Raw genomic sequence first — 19,650 nt, 5'->3', positions numbered from 1 at the left:
AGCATGTTATATAATGTATCTCTAAATTACTATTTTATACATATTATAACTTGCCAGACTGCTGATTTATTTCAGCCATTCGTTGAGTAGAATTGCATACTCAATTACTTTTCAAGGATCATCTGACCAAGTCCTCCACAATACTCCACACGCTTATTTCACTTTAGTTATAAGTCGTGATATACAAGGAATAATGTTTACAGCTACATTAAAACAATTCACTCATAGTACACAATATTCTAATAGTAAAAACCCATACACTAACATTTGGGACAAAGGAATCCCGTGAGGGTAGGTATGTTTTCATTACGGTAGTGTTGTGCGTGTAGATACATGTTTTGTCTATGCTTCTGTGTGGTCCATAATTATAGGCCCTAATGTAACTGGAATAATGTTCACACTTCGTTGCGTTGGAAGCAACTCACTCATGGTACACCATATTCCAATAGTGAAATCTCATACAGAAACATTAGAAATGAGTGAGTTAAGTGAAATAATATGTTAAGTCACATCGGCATTATTTCAGCCATATCGTGACTAAATCAAATTATGGATTTATAGTTATTGAAAGTAAATTTTAAAAACCTGTCAGCGATACATTAGGAATGAAGGAATGCCGTTATGGTTTGTATGTTTTCATGACGGTGCTGTTGGGCTTATAGATACACGTTTTGTCTGTACCTTTGTGTGTTCCTTAATTACAAACCCTTACATAATTATAAGCCATAATATAACTGAAACCAGCTCACTCATAGTACAACATATTCCAGTATATACATACACGCTAAACATCAGGAATACAAATATTCCGTTAGGGTACATGTGTATGTATGTTTAATGGCTATGTTGTAGTGCTTGTAGATACATGTTTTGTCTGTACCTTTGTGTGTTCCTTAATTACAAATCCTAACATAATTCTAAGCCCTAATATAACTGTTCACAGTTGCGTTGAAACCAGCTCACTCATAGTACAACATATTCCAGTATATACATACACGCTAAACATCAGGAATACAAATATTCCGTTAGGGTACATGTGTATGTATGTTCAATGGCTATGTTGTAGTGCTTGCAGATACATGTTTTGTCTATACCTTTGTGTGTTCCTTAATTATAAGCCCTAATATAACTGGAATATTGTTCACAGTTGCAATGAAACCAACTCACTATCCAAACTACACCATACTCTGATCTTACACTAAACATGACGAATAAAGGAATCCCGTTATTGTTTGTATGTTTTCATGACGGTAATGTTATGCTGATAGATACACATGTTTTAACTATATGTGTTTAAACCTTTATATATAAAACGTTAGATACGTTTAACTGCAGTTTAATGCAAAACTGTGAAACACGGCGGAAGATTTCCCAATATGACTCTTTAGCAAAATGTGTTTGACAGGCAGTTAGCCTAGTCCACACATATAGTCACTATATATAGTGGGTTGTTGACAAATATGTATGACAGAGACAAACGCTGAACCCGGATGCAAAAAAACAGATACCGGAGTGCATTCAGTGTCTTTTTACCCGGGGTAGTTTTCCACTGTACGCTTAACATGAAACAACAATATGTACATACTCTTTGACCTCAATCTTGTATTGCTGGCTTTTCCTAGAACCCATCTCTTTTAAGCAGAAAGCGTATATTTTTAAACCCGTTTTATGTCTTGCTCACCGAGTGGACTCTGGGGGCGTTTATGATGAAAAGATTTAAAAAACAAACCACTCCGCTTAAAGTAGAATGTTGAAATATTGAGTGTGAGATAGTTGTACTTCATTTTGATATAACGTATGAAGCGTTCAGATGAAATGTTTTCTATTTTTTTGTGTGGCATATTTCGTCATATCATCATGAATTGTATTTTTCAATAAACACTTATCAACACCATTTCATACACTTAGCGTTAATTATCCCGTGGCAAGTTACACTCGACGAAGTTATTTTGCGTGCGTACGTGCATGCTTACGTGCGTGCGTGCGTGCGTGCATGCGTATAGTTTGTGTATGTGTGTGAGAGAGAGAGCGTGAAAGTGTGTGTGTTTGTATGTGTGCGTGTGCTTGTGTACTTGTGTGTGTGCTTGTGTACTTGTGTGTGTGCTTGTGTACTTGTGTGTGTGTGCTTGAGTACGCGTTCGTATGTGTACAAGTACCTGTGTACGCGTGTGTGTGCGCGCGTGCGCGTGCGCGTGTCATTACACTGACGTCATTCAGATCACATATGTCACAGATGTGTGTATTTTGTAGAAGCCTGTGAAGGTTCATATAACGAGTATAGTCTGACCATAAAACGAATTCATATTTGTCATAACTACATGTATAACTCACAACCGGTTTGTTCGGTTAGGTGCACATTAAACTTTCGGAATAATAGTTTTAAAATTTTAAATCAGAAAGTGGAGACCGTTGTGCTGTGTCTTTCATCTTACCTATATCAAACACCATATTGTAACCCATCAAAGCTGTAGAGGATTGCAAGTTTTTTTCTATACATTTCAGATTTCATGTATTTGCAATTTGAATACATAACTCAAAATCGCGCTTCGATGTGTGTGCACATCAATGTCTCCTTACTTTGCTTGACATTCTCCTTATTTATGTGTGTATGTGTGTGTGTGTGTGAGAGAGAGAGAGAGAGTGATAATGACTAACGTCATATTGCAGGGGCGGTGGGGTAGCTTAGTGGTTAAAGCGTCCACTCGTCACGCCGAAGGCCTGGGTTCGATTCCCCACATGGGTACAATGTGTTAATCCCATTTCTGGTGTCCCTCGCCGTGATATTGCTGGAATATTGCTAAAAGCGGCGCAAAACTATACTCACTCACTCATATTTGAGGAGTACTGTGTAAGACAGTAATTTAACTCCGTTCTCAAAAGTATTTTACACGAAATATTTAAGTTTAGTCGAAACTTTTTACTTACAACGTCTCCTTACTTTGCTTCATATTCTCCTTATTATTTCCAGTAGGGACTCAGTGTATAAATTGTGATGGAGCGTAAGGAGCGTGTATTACTGACTGTACGTGCACCCGTGTGTGTGAGAGAGTGAGTGAGGGTGAGATATATAATGACGGACGCCATACTGAAGGAGTACTGTGCAAGACAGTACATTTAACTCTGTTCTCAAAAGCATTTTACTCGAAGTATTTAAGGCTAAATCGAAACTTGTAATAAAGGAAGGATCATATTCATGTCGGGATTCGAACCCATCAACATCAGATTCTAACACACCATTGGAGCTCAACGCTGTGTCGTGTCTATACTTTCTCTAGCAGACAAAAGTTCCAATTTTCTGATTTCATAAACTTTTGAATGTTAAGGGTTAAATAAAAAATACCCGAATTCGGTTAAAAAAAACTTCTGCGACAATGTATTTTGAAGTATCCCTTTAATGAACACTATGCTTTCATTAACTTCACAGTTGGTATTGGACACCATTTCCACGTTTCATCAATGAAATAAACATGCCAAATAAAACAAATATTAAAACTAAATGCTGAGGATTGAGTTTCAAGGACATTGTTAAAAAAATCTGCAATATCATTTAAAATGATCAGCTTTAGATTATAATGGCATTTCACTACCTTGCTTGGAGAACTCCGTGTAGAACAAATATGGTGATTTTCCATTTCAACAAAGAAGTGTTAGTGCAAAATATTTTTAGGGGATTTTCTACTTGTGCAAATAGTTTTTGATTGGCTTAACTAAGGCTCCCCGAATGTATATGAATATTCAACAAGTTATCAACAATGCGTTATGTGACACACATTCGTCAACAAAGCCGTGGCAACGTTCAATCCTGTTTCAAGCTCAAGAACAATTGCGCAAGAAAACAGTTCGGGGAATTTTTACTTGTGCAATCAGAGTTTTTGATTGGTTTAGCTCCGACTCACCGAATGTATAAAATGTGGCTTAAATCTTGACTGAGGACAGAATCAACGGAAGCGTGATCCTGAACTGACATAAAGAAACCGAAGTTGTCAACTCAGCATCTGAAATCTGAAGACCATGGGCGTCAAAGTAAGTAACATTTTGAATTGCATTTTTTGTGTTGGGATTAAACTTTCTTTTTACTCGGGTGACTTATGTCGTCGCAGGTCACAAGTCATCTTCAGTAGTTGTCAACGCCCAGTAATCTTTAGCTCACCTTGCCATCGTCGTCGTTAATTATTCTTTATCTCACTTAGGAAACACCTAGTTATAAGTATAACTGATGCATAATGACTATTTAATCCAAATGTAAAGAATTACTTGTTCCAAGGGATCTACAACATTTCCGTTTTATACGATAATTTTATCTTTTGCTTGATTTCATCACGGATCTCCGACTACACTGAAAACAGAAACTACTCTTTCCTTGATTAGGCAATTTATTTCAGTCTGTTATAGAATTCCATACTGTCTAATCTGCCATGAGGCTCAGCACACATGTTCAGTTTATCGTAATATTGTATTTTTCGTAAGTACCTAAATTTGACTTTTGCATTTCGAGCCATAGTCTCAAATTCTTTCAATATGCATTTCCTGGAACTGAAACATCCCAATACAATTTACGACAGATTGCGTACTAATTTTCGTTCAGAATGTAATTAAATGTGGTATACGAGGGTCGTTCAAAAGGTAGTCGGCCTTACCTAGAAAATGATACAAATTCAGCTGTTTTTATGTTTTAATTTTCTGTCAATCTCAAGCAAATTGGTTTTGCTATGTTCCAGCCGCAAGATCCCAATTTTGTTTTACTTTTTATCTTGGTACCCCCCAAAACGCAAAAATCTGCAATAAATGCATCACAAACTTCAGGAAACAAAATATGCAAGACACATTTTGTGTGTTTGAGATAGGTAGAAAACCGCTAGAATCAAATTTAGATATTAAAGTGCATAAAGAAGCAATCTGAAACTGCAATCGCTTGTTAAAGTGACTCCCCCCTTCATGTTTACTGAAAGAGCTTGTTTTGGAGACACTACCCACCCCCGTTCAGAGTAGGTAATCATAAGGACATAACTTATTCTAATGTTTTCACTTATTCATACACGATGTCAAGGATTCAAACTAAATACTGAATGGTCACACAAGTGTCAGCTCTCAATATATTGTAAACAGGGCCAGCTTGAATATCTGGACACAATGTTTTTGACAGAATAAAAAGGGGACGGCCTTAAAAAAACAGCCCCTGTCTAAATATAAATCAGGCAATCCTAATCTTTGAATGTTGAATATGACGGGAAGTCATTCAATACTATACTGAATATATTTTATAAAATATTATCTGAGGGCATACCATTATCCAACAGGTACCAAATGACAGCTCGTTTTTCATTTTCTGTATTTTCTTTTTGAAATATTATACCCAAATGGGTTGTGATGACTAATATCTCCTTAACCACATTACCCGCATATGTGAAATTTTGGATATGGCTTTGCTAATGATTCCTTCAAAATCTACTGGAAGCTTTTCAAACATTAGACATCGAGAATACAGTTAGGCCGACTACTTTTTGAACGACCCTCGCATGTCTAGCTTGTAGTGGAATCACTTGTGTCCCATTTCGCCTTTGAGCAGCTGAGCTGAGCTGGATATCGGCGCTATACAAATGTTAGTATGTATTTACATTATATTGTTTTTACTTTAATTGGCTGTTTTCCAGGTAACATTTGTTCTTGCACTGGTCCTGTGCTTCTGCGCATTTGGCTATTCAACTCCCCTAGTGACGAAAGTAAGTAACCGTTGGCTTTTGTTTTGGATCCTTTTCGTTATAGTGTGTTGTTGTTTTTGTGTCGTGTTTTAGTGTTTAGTTTTTGTACAGATACTATAGTACTGTCGGAAATAGAAAAAAACTGTTTTTAGGCTGTTACTCTGTATCCCTAAAATTTACACAATTGCAAATAGCATATGTCGAAATAACCCACATCGGCCTAACTGGGCGTTCAGTGGGATGCGTAATACGATATCCAGAAAAGCATGTTTACTCGTAAAATCGTGCAAAACTAAGAAAAAAACTGAATAGCGGCTGAAAACAATAGGTCGGACTATAGATGGCAATTAGATCGCTCAGCCAGGTATGACGACGGACCGTCGACCCACCTGGCATGAAATGCACGTGCTGCCTACAGGCACAAGGGGTCATCTCAAAGATATTTTGTGCTTTTGCATGTATGTTGACGATGTCTCATCTTTTGATTAACATCTAACGTGTCTTTCTTTCATATAGTTTCATATAGTTTATGTTGAGATATGTAAAAGAGTATGATACCCGAAAAACCATAGAAACGCATCGTAGTATATAGGTGGGATGACCACCCGAAGATCGACAGGACTGGATATTATTTGTAAATTGTTATGACGTGCCGTGTACCTCCCCAGTATAATTGCCCTAAAGGATTATCTTATCTTAGCTGATATCTCTATCCCCAAGCCCGACCCCATGTTTTGCTTTTGAGACGACCCCTCCTATCTGTTTCTTTTCATAGTGACAGTGAGACTGCATGGTAGCTACATCCTTAATAGTTTCGGCATAATATTGTTCGGCGTTAAACAACGAAATGAAAAAATAGGTCATATTTCATCACTAATTTAGCAGTAAGAAACATGTCCAGACGTAAACATTTCGAATGCATTGTCACGATTTGGATCACATGTTAAATCTTTATTTTGTTTTCAATTTTGCTAAATGCACCCCATTGACATGGGTTTGCCAATGCTGTGTAAACATATACGAATATACGTTCAGCATTAAACAACTAAATTCAAAACTAAGTCATGTTTCAAGCTAAAAGTGACTATCAGGTCCAGATGTAAACATTGCGAATACATAGTCAGTGGGACACCATGATTTGCCATTGCTGTTTCTCAACAACATGGATAAATATTTGTCCAAAATATAAATATATACTAATAAGTTGGCATTAATTTGAACAAAACTATTTTAGAGAACTGACAAAATGACATGAGTTCAACTTTGTTTCCAATTTTCACGTTGACCAGGAAATAGTATTCTCATATGGGACATCAGGGGTGTGATCACATGCTTCAATATATTTAAGTTTTCTTGGTGAGTAAGTTCTTTCAAATATAGTTTAACACGAACAATTGGCATGAGTTTACCTATGCTGTCTATTTTATAAAAGTTTCTAAATATCATGAATAAATATTTGATATTAATATGTAGGTATATACTAAACATCTGATATTAATTGGAAGAAAAGTATGTTTAACTACTGACAAAAGATGATTTTTTTCGTAATGACCCTTTGGTGTAATGAAATCATTCATTCGAGACAAGATTGGTGTAGTTTGTTTTACATGCCCCGAGGCCAAAAGCACTTGCATATACACTAAAATGATTTGCGCATTTAAGAGGGCTTTACAATTAAATTGGTTAGCTTCTTTGAGAAGAAACTTTGTTGTTGTTTGACGGCAATAACTGGTATAGTTTCTCTTAAACCGTGGCATTATCATACCATGTTAAACCAGTTGACGTTGGTAACTGGCCTGTCTAGCGTCATTCTCCTCATTGTTTTCTTGTGAACTATGTGGTCAGTGTGAGAAGATGGACAATGGTGCCCTGGTGGAGGAGGACTGTGAGAATGGGACAGGTGTGTCGTCAGTACCTGGGGAGGCCGACAACGTCTTCGTCGGTGTTGACGAAAAGGTAACATGTTTGTATATCAGCATTTACTCGATCAGGATGTCTTACACGGTTAAGCTCCTCATAATTGAGGTTTACGGATCTTTCACAATATTGTTTTACGGTTGGTGGTAGAATGGAAATATAGTTCATTATATATCGATATTATTTTTAGATAATCGATTAACATATTTAGCATTTGTTGTTATTGTAAAAATAAATGTTTAAATTTTATTTTTCGTTCGATACAACAGTTTCTCAGTTTTCTTATATTCAATGATTCTATTTGAACAAGTGCCCAAATATGCACAAAATTAAAGCCCAAAAGCCCAAAATGAAGGCTGAATTTGGTGGTATGAAAATCTTTGTTGGCCTTATCACCAGTCTCCTGGGAAGGTTTTGGCGAGTGTTAGCCATATTTGTATCAATGGAACGGATACAAATTTAAATATTTGTTATTTTCGATATAAATGTAAATTTGCTGTAAGGGTAATAAAGTAATAGAACATGGATTGAACACGTCCTTACACTAGTTTCATGTTTTTGTCCAACTATTTCCACAGGGCCGCCGTGTGTTTAAGATTGCGGGTAACGATACCTGCTTCATTGACGAAGATCCAGCCCCGCTGCCAGCCGAAGTGAGTACAGTTTAATGTATCTTTGGCGAGTTTAGTTTTGTCCGCAGAGATCGAAAACACATTTGAGTGTTTTTCGATAAGTATCAATCAATCAATCTTTATTGTCTTTTTAGTGGAGGCCATAGGCCCAGGTTACACTTCAGGATTACATATGAGCGGTACATATGTGCATATATAGTTCAGAAGACAATAAGTTAATTAACAAAATAGACAAAAGGAAATATGATATTATTGGCATAGAAGTGAATCTCTAAGTTTCATTGCATTGTGTATATAAATAGCTAAGTTATTTACAATATATGGATTGCCAGTTGTCATGACCATACTTATGAATAGTGGGATTCGAATAGAAATTGTGTGGTAAATACAAACATCTCAGATTTTCATAACATTTACATACCAAAATAAAATGAAATTCATTTTCAATAAAGTTAACTTTACATACAAAACATAATCTATTTGGTCTGGGTTGATTAATATATCGACCTGTTTCAATTTGGAGGCGGTAATGTATCAGAAGTTTCAGTGGTCCGAAATTCAATTTTTGGCTTAATGTATTTCAAGTGGACCTGAACCTTTCAGATCTTGTTGGCGCTAGATGGACCTTAGCTTTCGGGACATGCGTTCCCTTTTTGTGAACACCTGATGTCATCACTGATTTTTAGTGATCCATGCATATAATTTTCACAGGTATTTTTCACTTTACACTAAAGGGAATTTGTTTCTGAGGATAGTCAAGATTGGGTATTCTTTTGCAGTGACGTTCTATATATAATAGTCATGTAACTACATTGAGGCTGACTTGACAACCCGCCATATAGCTGGAACATTGCTGAGTGCTGCGTTAAACTAAACTCACTCACTGAATTGACAATCCTACCTTAGTGTTGTTGTTTTACTGCTCAGGTGACTGAGGCCACAATAGACCAAACAAAGACTCCGGTACTGGTGACTGACCAAGCTGTGTTGGACAGTGTGAAACAATGGTGCACAGGCGACGTCTATGTCCTCGTGGCTGACGACACTGCTGTCAGTGGAGGTATATAAGAACAATTCATTATTCTTTATAGCGCCTAGTATCCATCCTTCTGTCTGGTTGCTCGCTGGAAGCTGATTATCATAATCCCGGATAACCCAAGCTGCCGGTGAGGCGCTGGTAGGTTAATAGTCACATGACTTATCCCACCTAGTGAACAGAGGCAATTTTGAACAAAATCACTTGCCTAAGGTGAGACCACATGTATCACATGTGCTTCGTTGTGGGGCAGGACTGATGGCCTAGAAACTCTCAGTATTCAAGCTGCCAAACACGGTCACCCATCCGAGGTCTCTCCGCTCCCAACGTTCCTTAACTTCAACTGATTTGTGGCCTGAGCTCTATGCACAGGACCGCACAGGACCACACAGCACTCACATGAATGAGTGAGTGAGTTGTGCTTTTAACTGTAAGCAATATTCTAGATATATCAAGGCGGGAGACACGAGAAATGGATTTCCTCATGGTATGTATGTATGTATGTATGTATGTATGTATGTATGTATGTATGTATGTATGTATGTATGTATGTATGTATGTATGTATGGATGGATGGATGGATGGATGATGGATGGATGGATGGATGGATGGATGGATGGATGGATGGATGGATGGATGGATGGATGGATGGATGGATGGATGGATGGATGGATGGATGGATTGATGGATGGATGTATGCATGCATGCATGTATGTAGGGATGTATGGATGTATGGATGGATGGATTGATCTATGCATGCGTCTGTGTTTGTCTGTCTGTGTCTGCATCTGTGTCTGTGTGTAGGTTTTTTGTAAAGGAAGTATTATTGTTTGATAAAGACTGGTGGGTAAGTCATGTGTGTTCGCTTGAAGGCCTGTGAAGATCCATCACAGTGGTGCATTGAGTAAAGCTTCGTGACTGTGATGCTTAATATGTGTTTTTTGTATGTGTTGGTATGACTGTGGTTGTGGGTGTATGTATTTGTATGTGTAAGTATGAGTGGTGAATGTGAAAACGTGTATCTCTGTGTGAGCGCTTCTGTGTTTACCACTGATACTATGTGTGTGTGTGCGCGCGCGCGTGTGTGTGTGCGTGTGTGTGTGATGTTTTATTTCAAGTGTATAATTCTATGTAATTTATTTTAATCATTTTATCTATCTCACGTATTTTAATGCTCTTTAAGTCTCTTATGGTCTTCTGGCGGCTTGTGCATGCTCTATAAAACTATGTATATATTTGTAACTACAAGATGAGACTAAAACAAACAAACAACAACAACAACTACAACTACAACTACTGCTACTACTACTACTACTACTACTACTACTACTACTACTACTACTACTACTACTACTACTACTACTACTACTACTACTACTACACCCTGTGTACTGAGGCACGCTATTCTAGACAAGCAGTCAAACACTCTGTGTTCTTTCTGTTTCAGACAGGCGCAAGCGAGCCACCTGCTACAGAATTCGCTGCAGATACTTCATCTACAGGGGACGTCTGTATCGTCACTGCAGAATTTATCTGTTCAGATGTTAGAACACACGGACACAACGTGTATCCTGAAAACATCAACATACAAAATGTATTTTCAAAACATTGAGTAACTGAAAAATCCTCACACGAGTTCGCTCTTATTATTCCAATATTTTTGGTGTGTCTGACTTTGTGCCGTTATCGCTATTCTTTGTATGTGTCGATTTGAATCTGCAAATTAACACTGACACCTCTGTAATATTTTTGTCCATTGTGGAATAAAGTTGTTGTTTGTATGGATCAAAATATATATTGGTGTTTGGTATCAGTTCCAAATATGGGCGTTCAGAGTTGGAATAGCACCTTAGCTACCTGTGCTGGTCTTACGCTCGGTGTCATGGTACATTGCGCGTACCCACGACACGGGGCGTGCATAAAATAGCTCGACTGTCATGGCCGAGAGGGGACATCGCTTTATAAATCGGTTTTAAATGGTTCACGATTAAGGTATAATACGAGACGAGGAAGCGATAAAGTGATAATAAGAGAGGAATTTGCACATCGCTTTCTCGCGTCCGTAATTGAAGGTGATAAAGAAAGGTGATTAGACACCACATTAGATCAGTCTTAGATTACAGTCTGTTGTGGAATCCTAGAAGTGACATTTGGCGATGTCGCATTGTCTACCTTTCGTTTAAATGTTAAATATTATTCGAAACGCGACAATGCAACACAGCAACTATACAACAAATGGCCCACGTGTGGCGTTGTCGAGCTTTGGTAAATTTTGACACTTTTTGTGAGGACGACAACGTCCCTTCTGTGGTTCTATTGTCTGTATATAGTTGAATATTGCTATGTGCGACTTTAAACAACACGCAGACAGTAGGTAAGACAAATTCACTTGAGATACTGAACTTCGTTGTACCAGTGTTCCTTAAATATGTTCAAAATGTGAATGAAGGTGTCAAGGGACATGGGGGTGTTTTTTCTTTAAATTCAGGCAAGTTGCCCTCAAGCAAACACCTACCGGCACAACCGACGATGCTCATTATGGCAGTCACCAGACTATCGGGTCCAGAGTCTATTATTTACAAACTAGAACAGCGGCTTTAAACCACAAACAGACCATCATTTCGGAAAATGACTATAAACTAGACGTATAAATATAATTTACATAAAGACTTGGTTAATAGTTCCCTCACAGGCACCCAGATTAATTATACAACTATTTAAGCCGGTCATGTTTTACGAAACAAGTATACAGAGCAAGCATTCACAACTTACTGACACATATGTAATAGATGCTTTTTCTTTAAGAAGACATATTTTCCGTATGGAGCGTACAGTCACGCAAGTCGTGACATCCGAACTGATAAAAGTATTAGCAACTATGACATTATTCTAAGCTGTGACAATACGTGTGCGGCAGTACATTATCGGCTTTTAAACCATATATATAACAAATCAACAGACCAATCTGGAGAGTTTGGGTTCATTCTGATGTTGTTGGGACCTACGTGTTGGACACGGCCTCAAAATGATGACTTCATTTGAAAGGCAGGGACTTTGCTTTTGATTTGACACAAAATATCAAACCATCGAAAACACGTGTGTTGTTAATTTCAGTATTGGTCACCATCAGTCAGGGGTGTTAAGTTTCTTAGGCACAGCAAATCAATGGAGACTGAAGCATATCCAGACACAGACAAAATGATAATAAACAAATACACAAATATACAACTTAATGTTCATGATAGCTTATTGTTAGAAACCTTTCTTATGAAAGTAAAAGAAAGTCCACGCCATCCTGTTCTTATCCTAAGAATAACAGCATTAGTAGAGCTGTTGAGCAAGAAACTAAGAAACAAGAAACCGTGAAAACAACGTTAGAAAAGATGTTCAAAATACGTACGAAACTAGGTTTGCTGAACTATCGAAATACAAGATTGAACTAGAACAAACTATATAGTAAGAAGAATCCTAGGAATGCGTATGCTCCTCACACAAAAATAAGCATCAAGTATTTTCAGTGTAATATCTTTATCAATTTCGATAGCGATTTTTACCGACATGTTACTGAAAGGTAACTATTCAAAGAATATATAACCTTTAGTGACTGTCAAATTGATTTATCTGATAACATTGACAACATCACCCGAACACAACCACCCTCAGAAACAACATGCAAAATGTGTGGCATGAATGTGCTCCACTCTTCACACATGCACCCTGATCGGTGTAAACCTTCCTGCATTCATCCCTTTGGTACAACAAGCGGCTCCTAACTTCATTTTTATGGATGATAATGCCCGTCCATCGATGATAATGCCCGAGAAAGATTTGTTAATGATGTTGTTTAGATCAACAACATCACACATCTGGCCTGCAAGGTAACTTGATCTTAATCCCATTGAACATGCTTGGGACATTATTGGAAGTCGTGTTTACGGTCTCCATGCTCATCCCCAGACTCTTGATGACCTTGAGCAGGTGTTACAGAGAGAATTGCAGAACATTCCACAACAGCAACTGTAAGGCTCATTTGATCAATGCCAAGACGTGTAGAAGCTTGCGTCTGTGTTCGTGGTGGTCATACGCGTTACTGAACACTGCTTCACTGTCTAAATCTGACTTGAACCTTAATGTTAACATTTTGCTCCATCAATGCAGCACATTTTGCACGACTGTTTCACGGGTACATGCTTTCGATGATTTGTAAATCTAATATTGCTCAATACCATTTCTATTCATTTTGTTAATCGTGTGTACATATGTTTCACCTTTCAACTGCATCATTCCATGATTTGCAATTTCAATAAATGAAAATATAATGAGACTAATACATTTTGCGAGGAGTATATTAGACATAGAATGCTCTAGTATGAGGAAGGTCATAAACGACTAAATATTTCTATGCCATAGAAAATAGAAAGCAAATAAAATCACAAAAATATCCCAAATAATAATGAAGGTGGTGATAAAATGCTGAACTATTTTACAAAACCATCCATCATCAACACGGTACGAAGAGGTAATTATATAGATGATGTAGAAACACCCACCATAAATATCCATTTATGGGAAAATTTGAAAAAATGTATAAAAGGAAACTGCAGTTACTGTAAAAATATGAAAAAATAAGACGATCCCTTGTACGGCTGGATATCCAGTTGATTTAATTTCATTATTTTTTTTAAAAACTAAAACTATTGTATGTAAAGAATTATGAAAGATGTCTCCAAAAGAATGAAGTATCTCCAACTCTAAAAGAGGTGTTATTACTTACATACTCAAATCAAATAGAGACCGAACATCATTAAAATGGAAACAGAAGTACTTAATTAAATGCCCTATGCAAGATTATCTGTAAATACATTTCAAATAAATTCAAAGGAAAGGGACCTAGACACCCCTCATAAATAAAAAATCACAATGGATGTTTCCACAGAAGAACCAGTAGTGAAAATACAAGGTTATTTTGTGGCATGCTGTTTATAACTCCGAAGGATTATTATATTACTTATTCTGATTCTTTCCGAAAGAGTGAGTGTTTGGTTTTACACCGCTTCCAGCAATACTACAACAATATTGTAATAGGGTGGACAAAAGAGCATTTATATTAACTTCATGTGTTGCGTTATTTTTTATCAAAATGTATATACACCTGTGTTGTTTTGGGTTCAACAGAGGTTCATTGTGTTCACAATGAGCAGTTGTCGGCAAATAGTGTTTTAAGTGCTTAATGCAGGTCTCTGATTGCTTTGAATCATTCCATTACAGGGTCATAGGGTAATTAGGTTATTCTATCTTTCTGTCAGGTATGTGATTTGTAATGATCACCTGGTTGATTGGGATTGGCTTATTTCAAATCATAGGTCATCAGCCATTTTCACTCACACAGCACTAGGGCTCTCACGAGTACTCGGGTACTCGGGGCCGAGTCGGGTAAAGCAGGACTCGAGTCCAATTCAATGGACTCGAGGACTCACTGAGGAAAGATAACTCTAAACGCCTCACGCAATCAAGATGGATGATCGTGAGAAGAAATCCAATGTCTGGACGCATTTTGATCTTGATGTAGTGGCCAAAAAGACGAAATGCCGTCTTTGTGGTGTTTCCCTTAGTTACGCAGGTAGTACAACAAGTTCCATGCGCAAGCATTTATCCTGTAAGCACCCACAAATAAGCACTGTAGAGAAAACCAGCTCAGCAAACAACGCTGGGGCAGTTTGGTAATTTTGTTAGCAAAGTCACAAGCCTGTTAACAGGAAATGGTATGAAGGTATTACGCAAAAGCAATGCTTATGTGCGTTAAAGATATGCGACCAATAAGCCTTGTTAAAGGGGAGGGTTTCAGGGCTTTCTGTGAAGCTTTGAACCCAAATTACCAGGTCCCATGTGCCGCGACAATTCACAACTACCTCATGAAGTCGTATGAAGATTGCAAGGAGAACATAATATCAGTACTCAAAACAGTACCTGCCGTTGCCCTAACTACGGACATGTGGACAAGCGTAGCCACTCACGGCTATATCACTGTCACTGCCCACTACTTATCAGATTGGAATTTAAAGTCATGCATCCTTGTAACACGACGTGTAGAGGGCAGCACACCGGTGCAAATATTGCCGCAAATCTGAAATCAATTCAGGAGGAATTTGGTATCAATACAGTGTCTGGCATTACAACTGACAATGCTTCAAACATGTCAGTTGCGGCAAAAAACGGCTGGTTATCCCCATGTCCGCTGTTTTGCCCACACACTGCAACTTGCTGTTCATGATGGGCTCAAGGTACCTGGCATTGAAAACATGCTAATGCATGCACGCAAACTTGTGGCCTTCTTTTCAAAGTCGACAATGGCAACACAGTTTCTCGAAAGTCATCAGAAAAACTAGGAAAAACCCCAAAACATGTCATCACCCGATGTTGTGACGCGTTGGAATTCCATCTACTTTCTGCTTGACCGGCTGTCCCTCTTGCATGGTGACATTGTTGCAGTGCTTTTCGATCCCCTTCTCAAGAAACACAAACACATAGACCTAAAGGACAACCACTGGACGTTGGTTGACCCCGGCTTGTCATAGCACTGAAACCTCTTGTTTCAGCAACAGAAGTTCTGTGTAGTGAGGAATTTCCAACGGCATCTGGCGTCTACCCTTTAGTCACTGCACTTGTTGACAATCACCTTGTAGTGAGAGATCTTGACACCAACATCATCGGTGATATGAAAGCGAGAATCTCCGCCGGTCTTTCTTCACGCCTCTTTCAGGACGGATTCCTACAATCCCTACCCTGATAGCGTCAGCACTTGACCCATGCTACAAAACCTGAAGTGTCTTAAGCCCGAACAGAGAACTGAAGTCCAGGGATGCAGTTATTGACCTCATCACTCCAGGCAGCAGATGACCAGCCGCGTACCGACGTTGACCTACCTGCGGCTGTAAGTGTGAAAAGAGCCAGGATCTCCTTTCGAGCCAGCTCAGCCAACTGTGAAGAAATTCAATTTCTGTGAATCAGGAGATGCGATGTCGTTCCTGCTCAGTGACATCATCGAAATATCAGACGACATCGAAGACAAACGAGACATCAGAACAGAATACACTGAGTTCCTGAACGCACAAACACGAGTGAGAGAAAGGTCTACTTTGAAGTCTCTATCGCTATCTTGGTGGCGTGGAGGATGAGAACCTGTTCCCACGTATAGCACCACTTGCCAAGAGGTATCTCTGTATACCTGGAACCAGTGTTCCATCTGAACGCGTTCTCTGCTGCCTGGACTCACCATTACTAAACAACGGGCTGCCTTGAGTCCGCAGACTGCAGACGCAATCATATTCCTAAACAAGAATCTACGAGACGCATTAAAGAGGAAGAACCCCCTTCAGGCTCAAGCGAACCCTGTTATTAAAAAAAAACTCCTGACGACACTAGAGACAGAGATCCCCTTGCTGCTGCCACAGAGACCCTCTCACCAAGCTCCTTTGCCTGCCTTACCCACTTTCCCCGACATTACAAACTGATGGACTGTATACATGTACAAGAACAGTGTCGACAAAACGTTAATGTTTCATTTTTAGTATCAGTATAAGTTCATGTTGTTTCAGACTTTAAATTTGTTTGGTTTAAAGTAAATATGTTAGCCATATTGTTAGGCTATATGTGAAAGCATACGGGTGTGTATTCATATTTTTATTTCATGAAGTTGTGTTATTGACTTGTTGTTTCGTGATAAAGTTATGTCACTTTTAACGGCAAATTCTAAAGCAAAAATGAAAGATTATTTTCTTTAAGTGTTTCAATAATAAGCTATGTTCTTTAAAAACATGGCCTTGTGTTCTTATGCTTCTTGCATTAAGTTCATTAAACAAACAATTTGATACAATTAGTCTTCACTCTTGTTGTTCAACTTCATTTCTACATAGATATTCAGTCGTTCTTATTCAGCGTATTTCAGTGTTACATATTAGTAGTATAGGGAATGGGGTTTTGGACCAGTTCCAAATAAAAGCCTCTGCAAAGCCTTATTCCCCAAATAAGGCTTTGGTCGGACCCTTAGCTCTTTGCTACCATTACCCCTACTGCTTTCCCAACCTATAAAAATTTCAAGCGATAAAGTAGTAAAATGTCCCCGGCAGCCACAATTCCCAAAGGAGAAATAGAAATGTATTGCTTCCTCCTTGGGGAATTGTGCCGCTACTTTCTCTCACATCACACAAGTTGCAGAGACAACGGCGGGATACGAACCCACATGTACAGCTTAGCAGACTATACATAATGGGCGCGACCACTTAACCGACTGGGCTACCACAGCGGACTTGGCTGAAGTAGGTCAGTTTCAGCTTAGTAGATCATCGCGATTCCACGCGTGAATGCGTGTCTGGAATCAATAATTCCTGTCTGCCCTGGCCCATCCCTCAAGTGAGTACAAGGTAGGTTCGTCTGATTTCATTTTCATTTTATCTATGTCCGCGTGCTGCTATGTCGCGTTGGCTGGCGATGAAACAGTTTAATGTGAATAAGCCTATGATCTCTTTGAATTGTTAGATTATAAAAGCTTGCGGGCTTTTTGTATCCCCTGTTCTATATACTTTTTCGTCCTCGCTGATAGCGGACTTCTGAGACTTGGATCGAATCTCTTGTTTCATTTTGTCATATTTTGTGAGTTCAGAGAGGATTGACGAAACTCCTCCTCCGAGATCTTACTGTCAGTGAGTGCCGTGGAAATACGCTCACTCACCGTGTTCAGCTTTCTTGACCAGAACCCTGATTTAAATTAGTGAACAATGCTTTTACGATGTAGTCTACTGCGGGATACAAGCTTAAGTCCCAACCCAACACCCTGTCACCCCAGCTGTTATTTCAAAGCCCCATCACTTGGAGTTCGGTGTGCTATCTTGGGTATAGGATTGTTCTGGGTGTGCCTATTAGCTCTAGTGATGAACTGTGATGAGTGTGGAGCCTGGTGACTGCTGGAACATCAAATGGGTTTCATGGCATTCATAATTTAGCTCCTTATGGATGACTGTGACATGTTGGGTGGGTCAATTATGATGTGGGCGGGACAGAGCACCGGTCTAGTGCCACTATTCTTAATTTCAGGAGATAAGGACAAGGTGAGGTGGGGGTTGAATGGGTTCAACAAATCTGTGATAACCGAGTGCTTGGGATAATTCGAATGGTGAGATCATGAAATAGTTGGGGTGAAACCAAGACATTGCTATAATGCTATTGCGATTATGGTCAATGGGACTCTGATGGTTCGGTCTTCATGAGTGTCATGGGGTAGGAAGATCGGTTGAGTGATGTAATTGATGCACCTGCAGACTGGTTTCGGAGTCGACCATGGCAATGATGCTGTTGAACATGGTTCCTTCATGATCTCCATGATGGTTCCTAGGTGGGCTTGGATGATCAGTGTTGGGATTGGGCTCTCAGGATGTGACCGAATTCCAACTGCCGGCTTCTCGATGGCATGTGAGTGAATGATCTGAGTCGGGATCGAGGCAGGGTTCGATGGAGTGAGGATGAACAGGGAGCCAGTACAATGATGGTCGGGACATGGTGTCTCATCGGTGAGGACAGGCGAATGATCATCGATTCGAGTGAACAGTTGAACAGTGGGTATCATCATTGACAAGGGTGTGACTGCATCAGGTATCTACTATGTCAGGTTCAGTCATCTATCGAATCAGGTCGGAATCTCCATTCATTCGGAATCATTGGTATCCTATGAGATTGATTATCAGCTCAGGGATGTTCCTGGGTTCCTCTTATATGGTGGAAGAATGATGGCTGGGATGAATGCATCTCGGTGAGGTCGGAGTGCCTGGCGGTAGTCGATTCGGGTTGTCAGTGATCATTCGAGCCTCAGGGATCCTCACTGTGATTCAGAGTTCAAATCAGCTGTCAATTATCTTCAGTTCTTCATGTTGAGTGAGTGATAGTCGACTTCGAGGATTGATGTTATCATTCGTCAGCTGAACATTCCTGGAAGTCCATGTGCATGTTAGAGTATATGGCTTCATTATATAGTTTCAATCCTCCTGATTGTTTCACTGGAAGATCATTCAGCTGCATTCGGCCTTGATTCATAGATGTATTCGGCCAGCCATAAGTTTCGATGATTCCTTGGATTCTTGATTCTAGAATCCAACTCCTTGGTCTTCTGTGAGGTGTGATGACCTTCAGTCTGTGTTCCGTGCTAGGTCAGGCAGTAATCTCAAAGAATCAGCCTCCCTAAGAAAAGGCGTGGGAATGGCTTAGCCAATCTGATAGGCAGACTGGGCATGAACTAAACCTGGATTGTTTGAGGACGAACCTGGGTGAGTATCGTTCTGTCATTGAATTATGAGATTGAGAATGGGGATTGGGAATG

The 19,650-nt window shown here is 39.1% G+C and overlaps 1 protein-coding gene across 1 annotated transcript; it reads left to right on the top strand.

Annotated features, from left to right (window-relative positions):
* Nucleotides 1–3,917: 3,917 nt before the first annotated feature.
* Nucleotides 3,918–11,075, top strand: LOC124269708. Its single transcript, XM_046704742.1, has 6 exons — nucleotides 3,918–4,023; nucleotides 5,652–5,720; nucleotides 7,545–7,655; nucleotides 8,195–8,269; nucleotides 9,176–9,308; nucleotides 10,732–11,075. Exons 1-6 carry the CDS (start codon nucleotides 4,012–4,014, stop codon nucleotides 10,830–10,832), a joined length of 501 nt encoding a protein of 166 aa, XP_046560698.1. The 5' UTR covers nucleotides 3,918–4,011; the 3' UTR covers nucleotides 10,833–11,075.
* The last annotated feature ends 8,575 nt before the right edge of the window (nucleotides 11,076–19,650 follow it).

The sequence above is a fragment of the Haliotis rubra genome, unplaced genomic scaffold (assembly GCF_003918875.1).
Source record: "Haliotis rubra isolate DU_JTF1 unplaced genomic scaffold, ASM391887v1 Scf1469, whole genome shotgun sequence".
Lineage (NCBI taxonomy): Eukaryota > Metazoa > Mollusca > Gastropoda > Lepetellida > Haliotidae > Haliotis > Haliotis rubra.
This window is presented reverse-complemented; position numbering and strand designations above follow the sequence as displayed.

Bases quoted from the DNA above. Each gene is read 5' to 3' on its own strand.
- LOC124269708 (XM_046704742.1), top strand. The intron at 5,721-7,544 runs GTAAGTAACCGT...CTATGTGGTCAG, and splicing joins CAACTCCCCTAGTGACGAAA to TGTGAGAAGATGGACAATGG. The intron at 9,309-10,731 runs GTATATAAGAAC...TTTCTGTTTCAG, and splicing joins CGACACTGCTGTCAGTGGAG to ACAGGCGCAAGCGAGCCACC.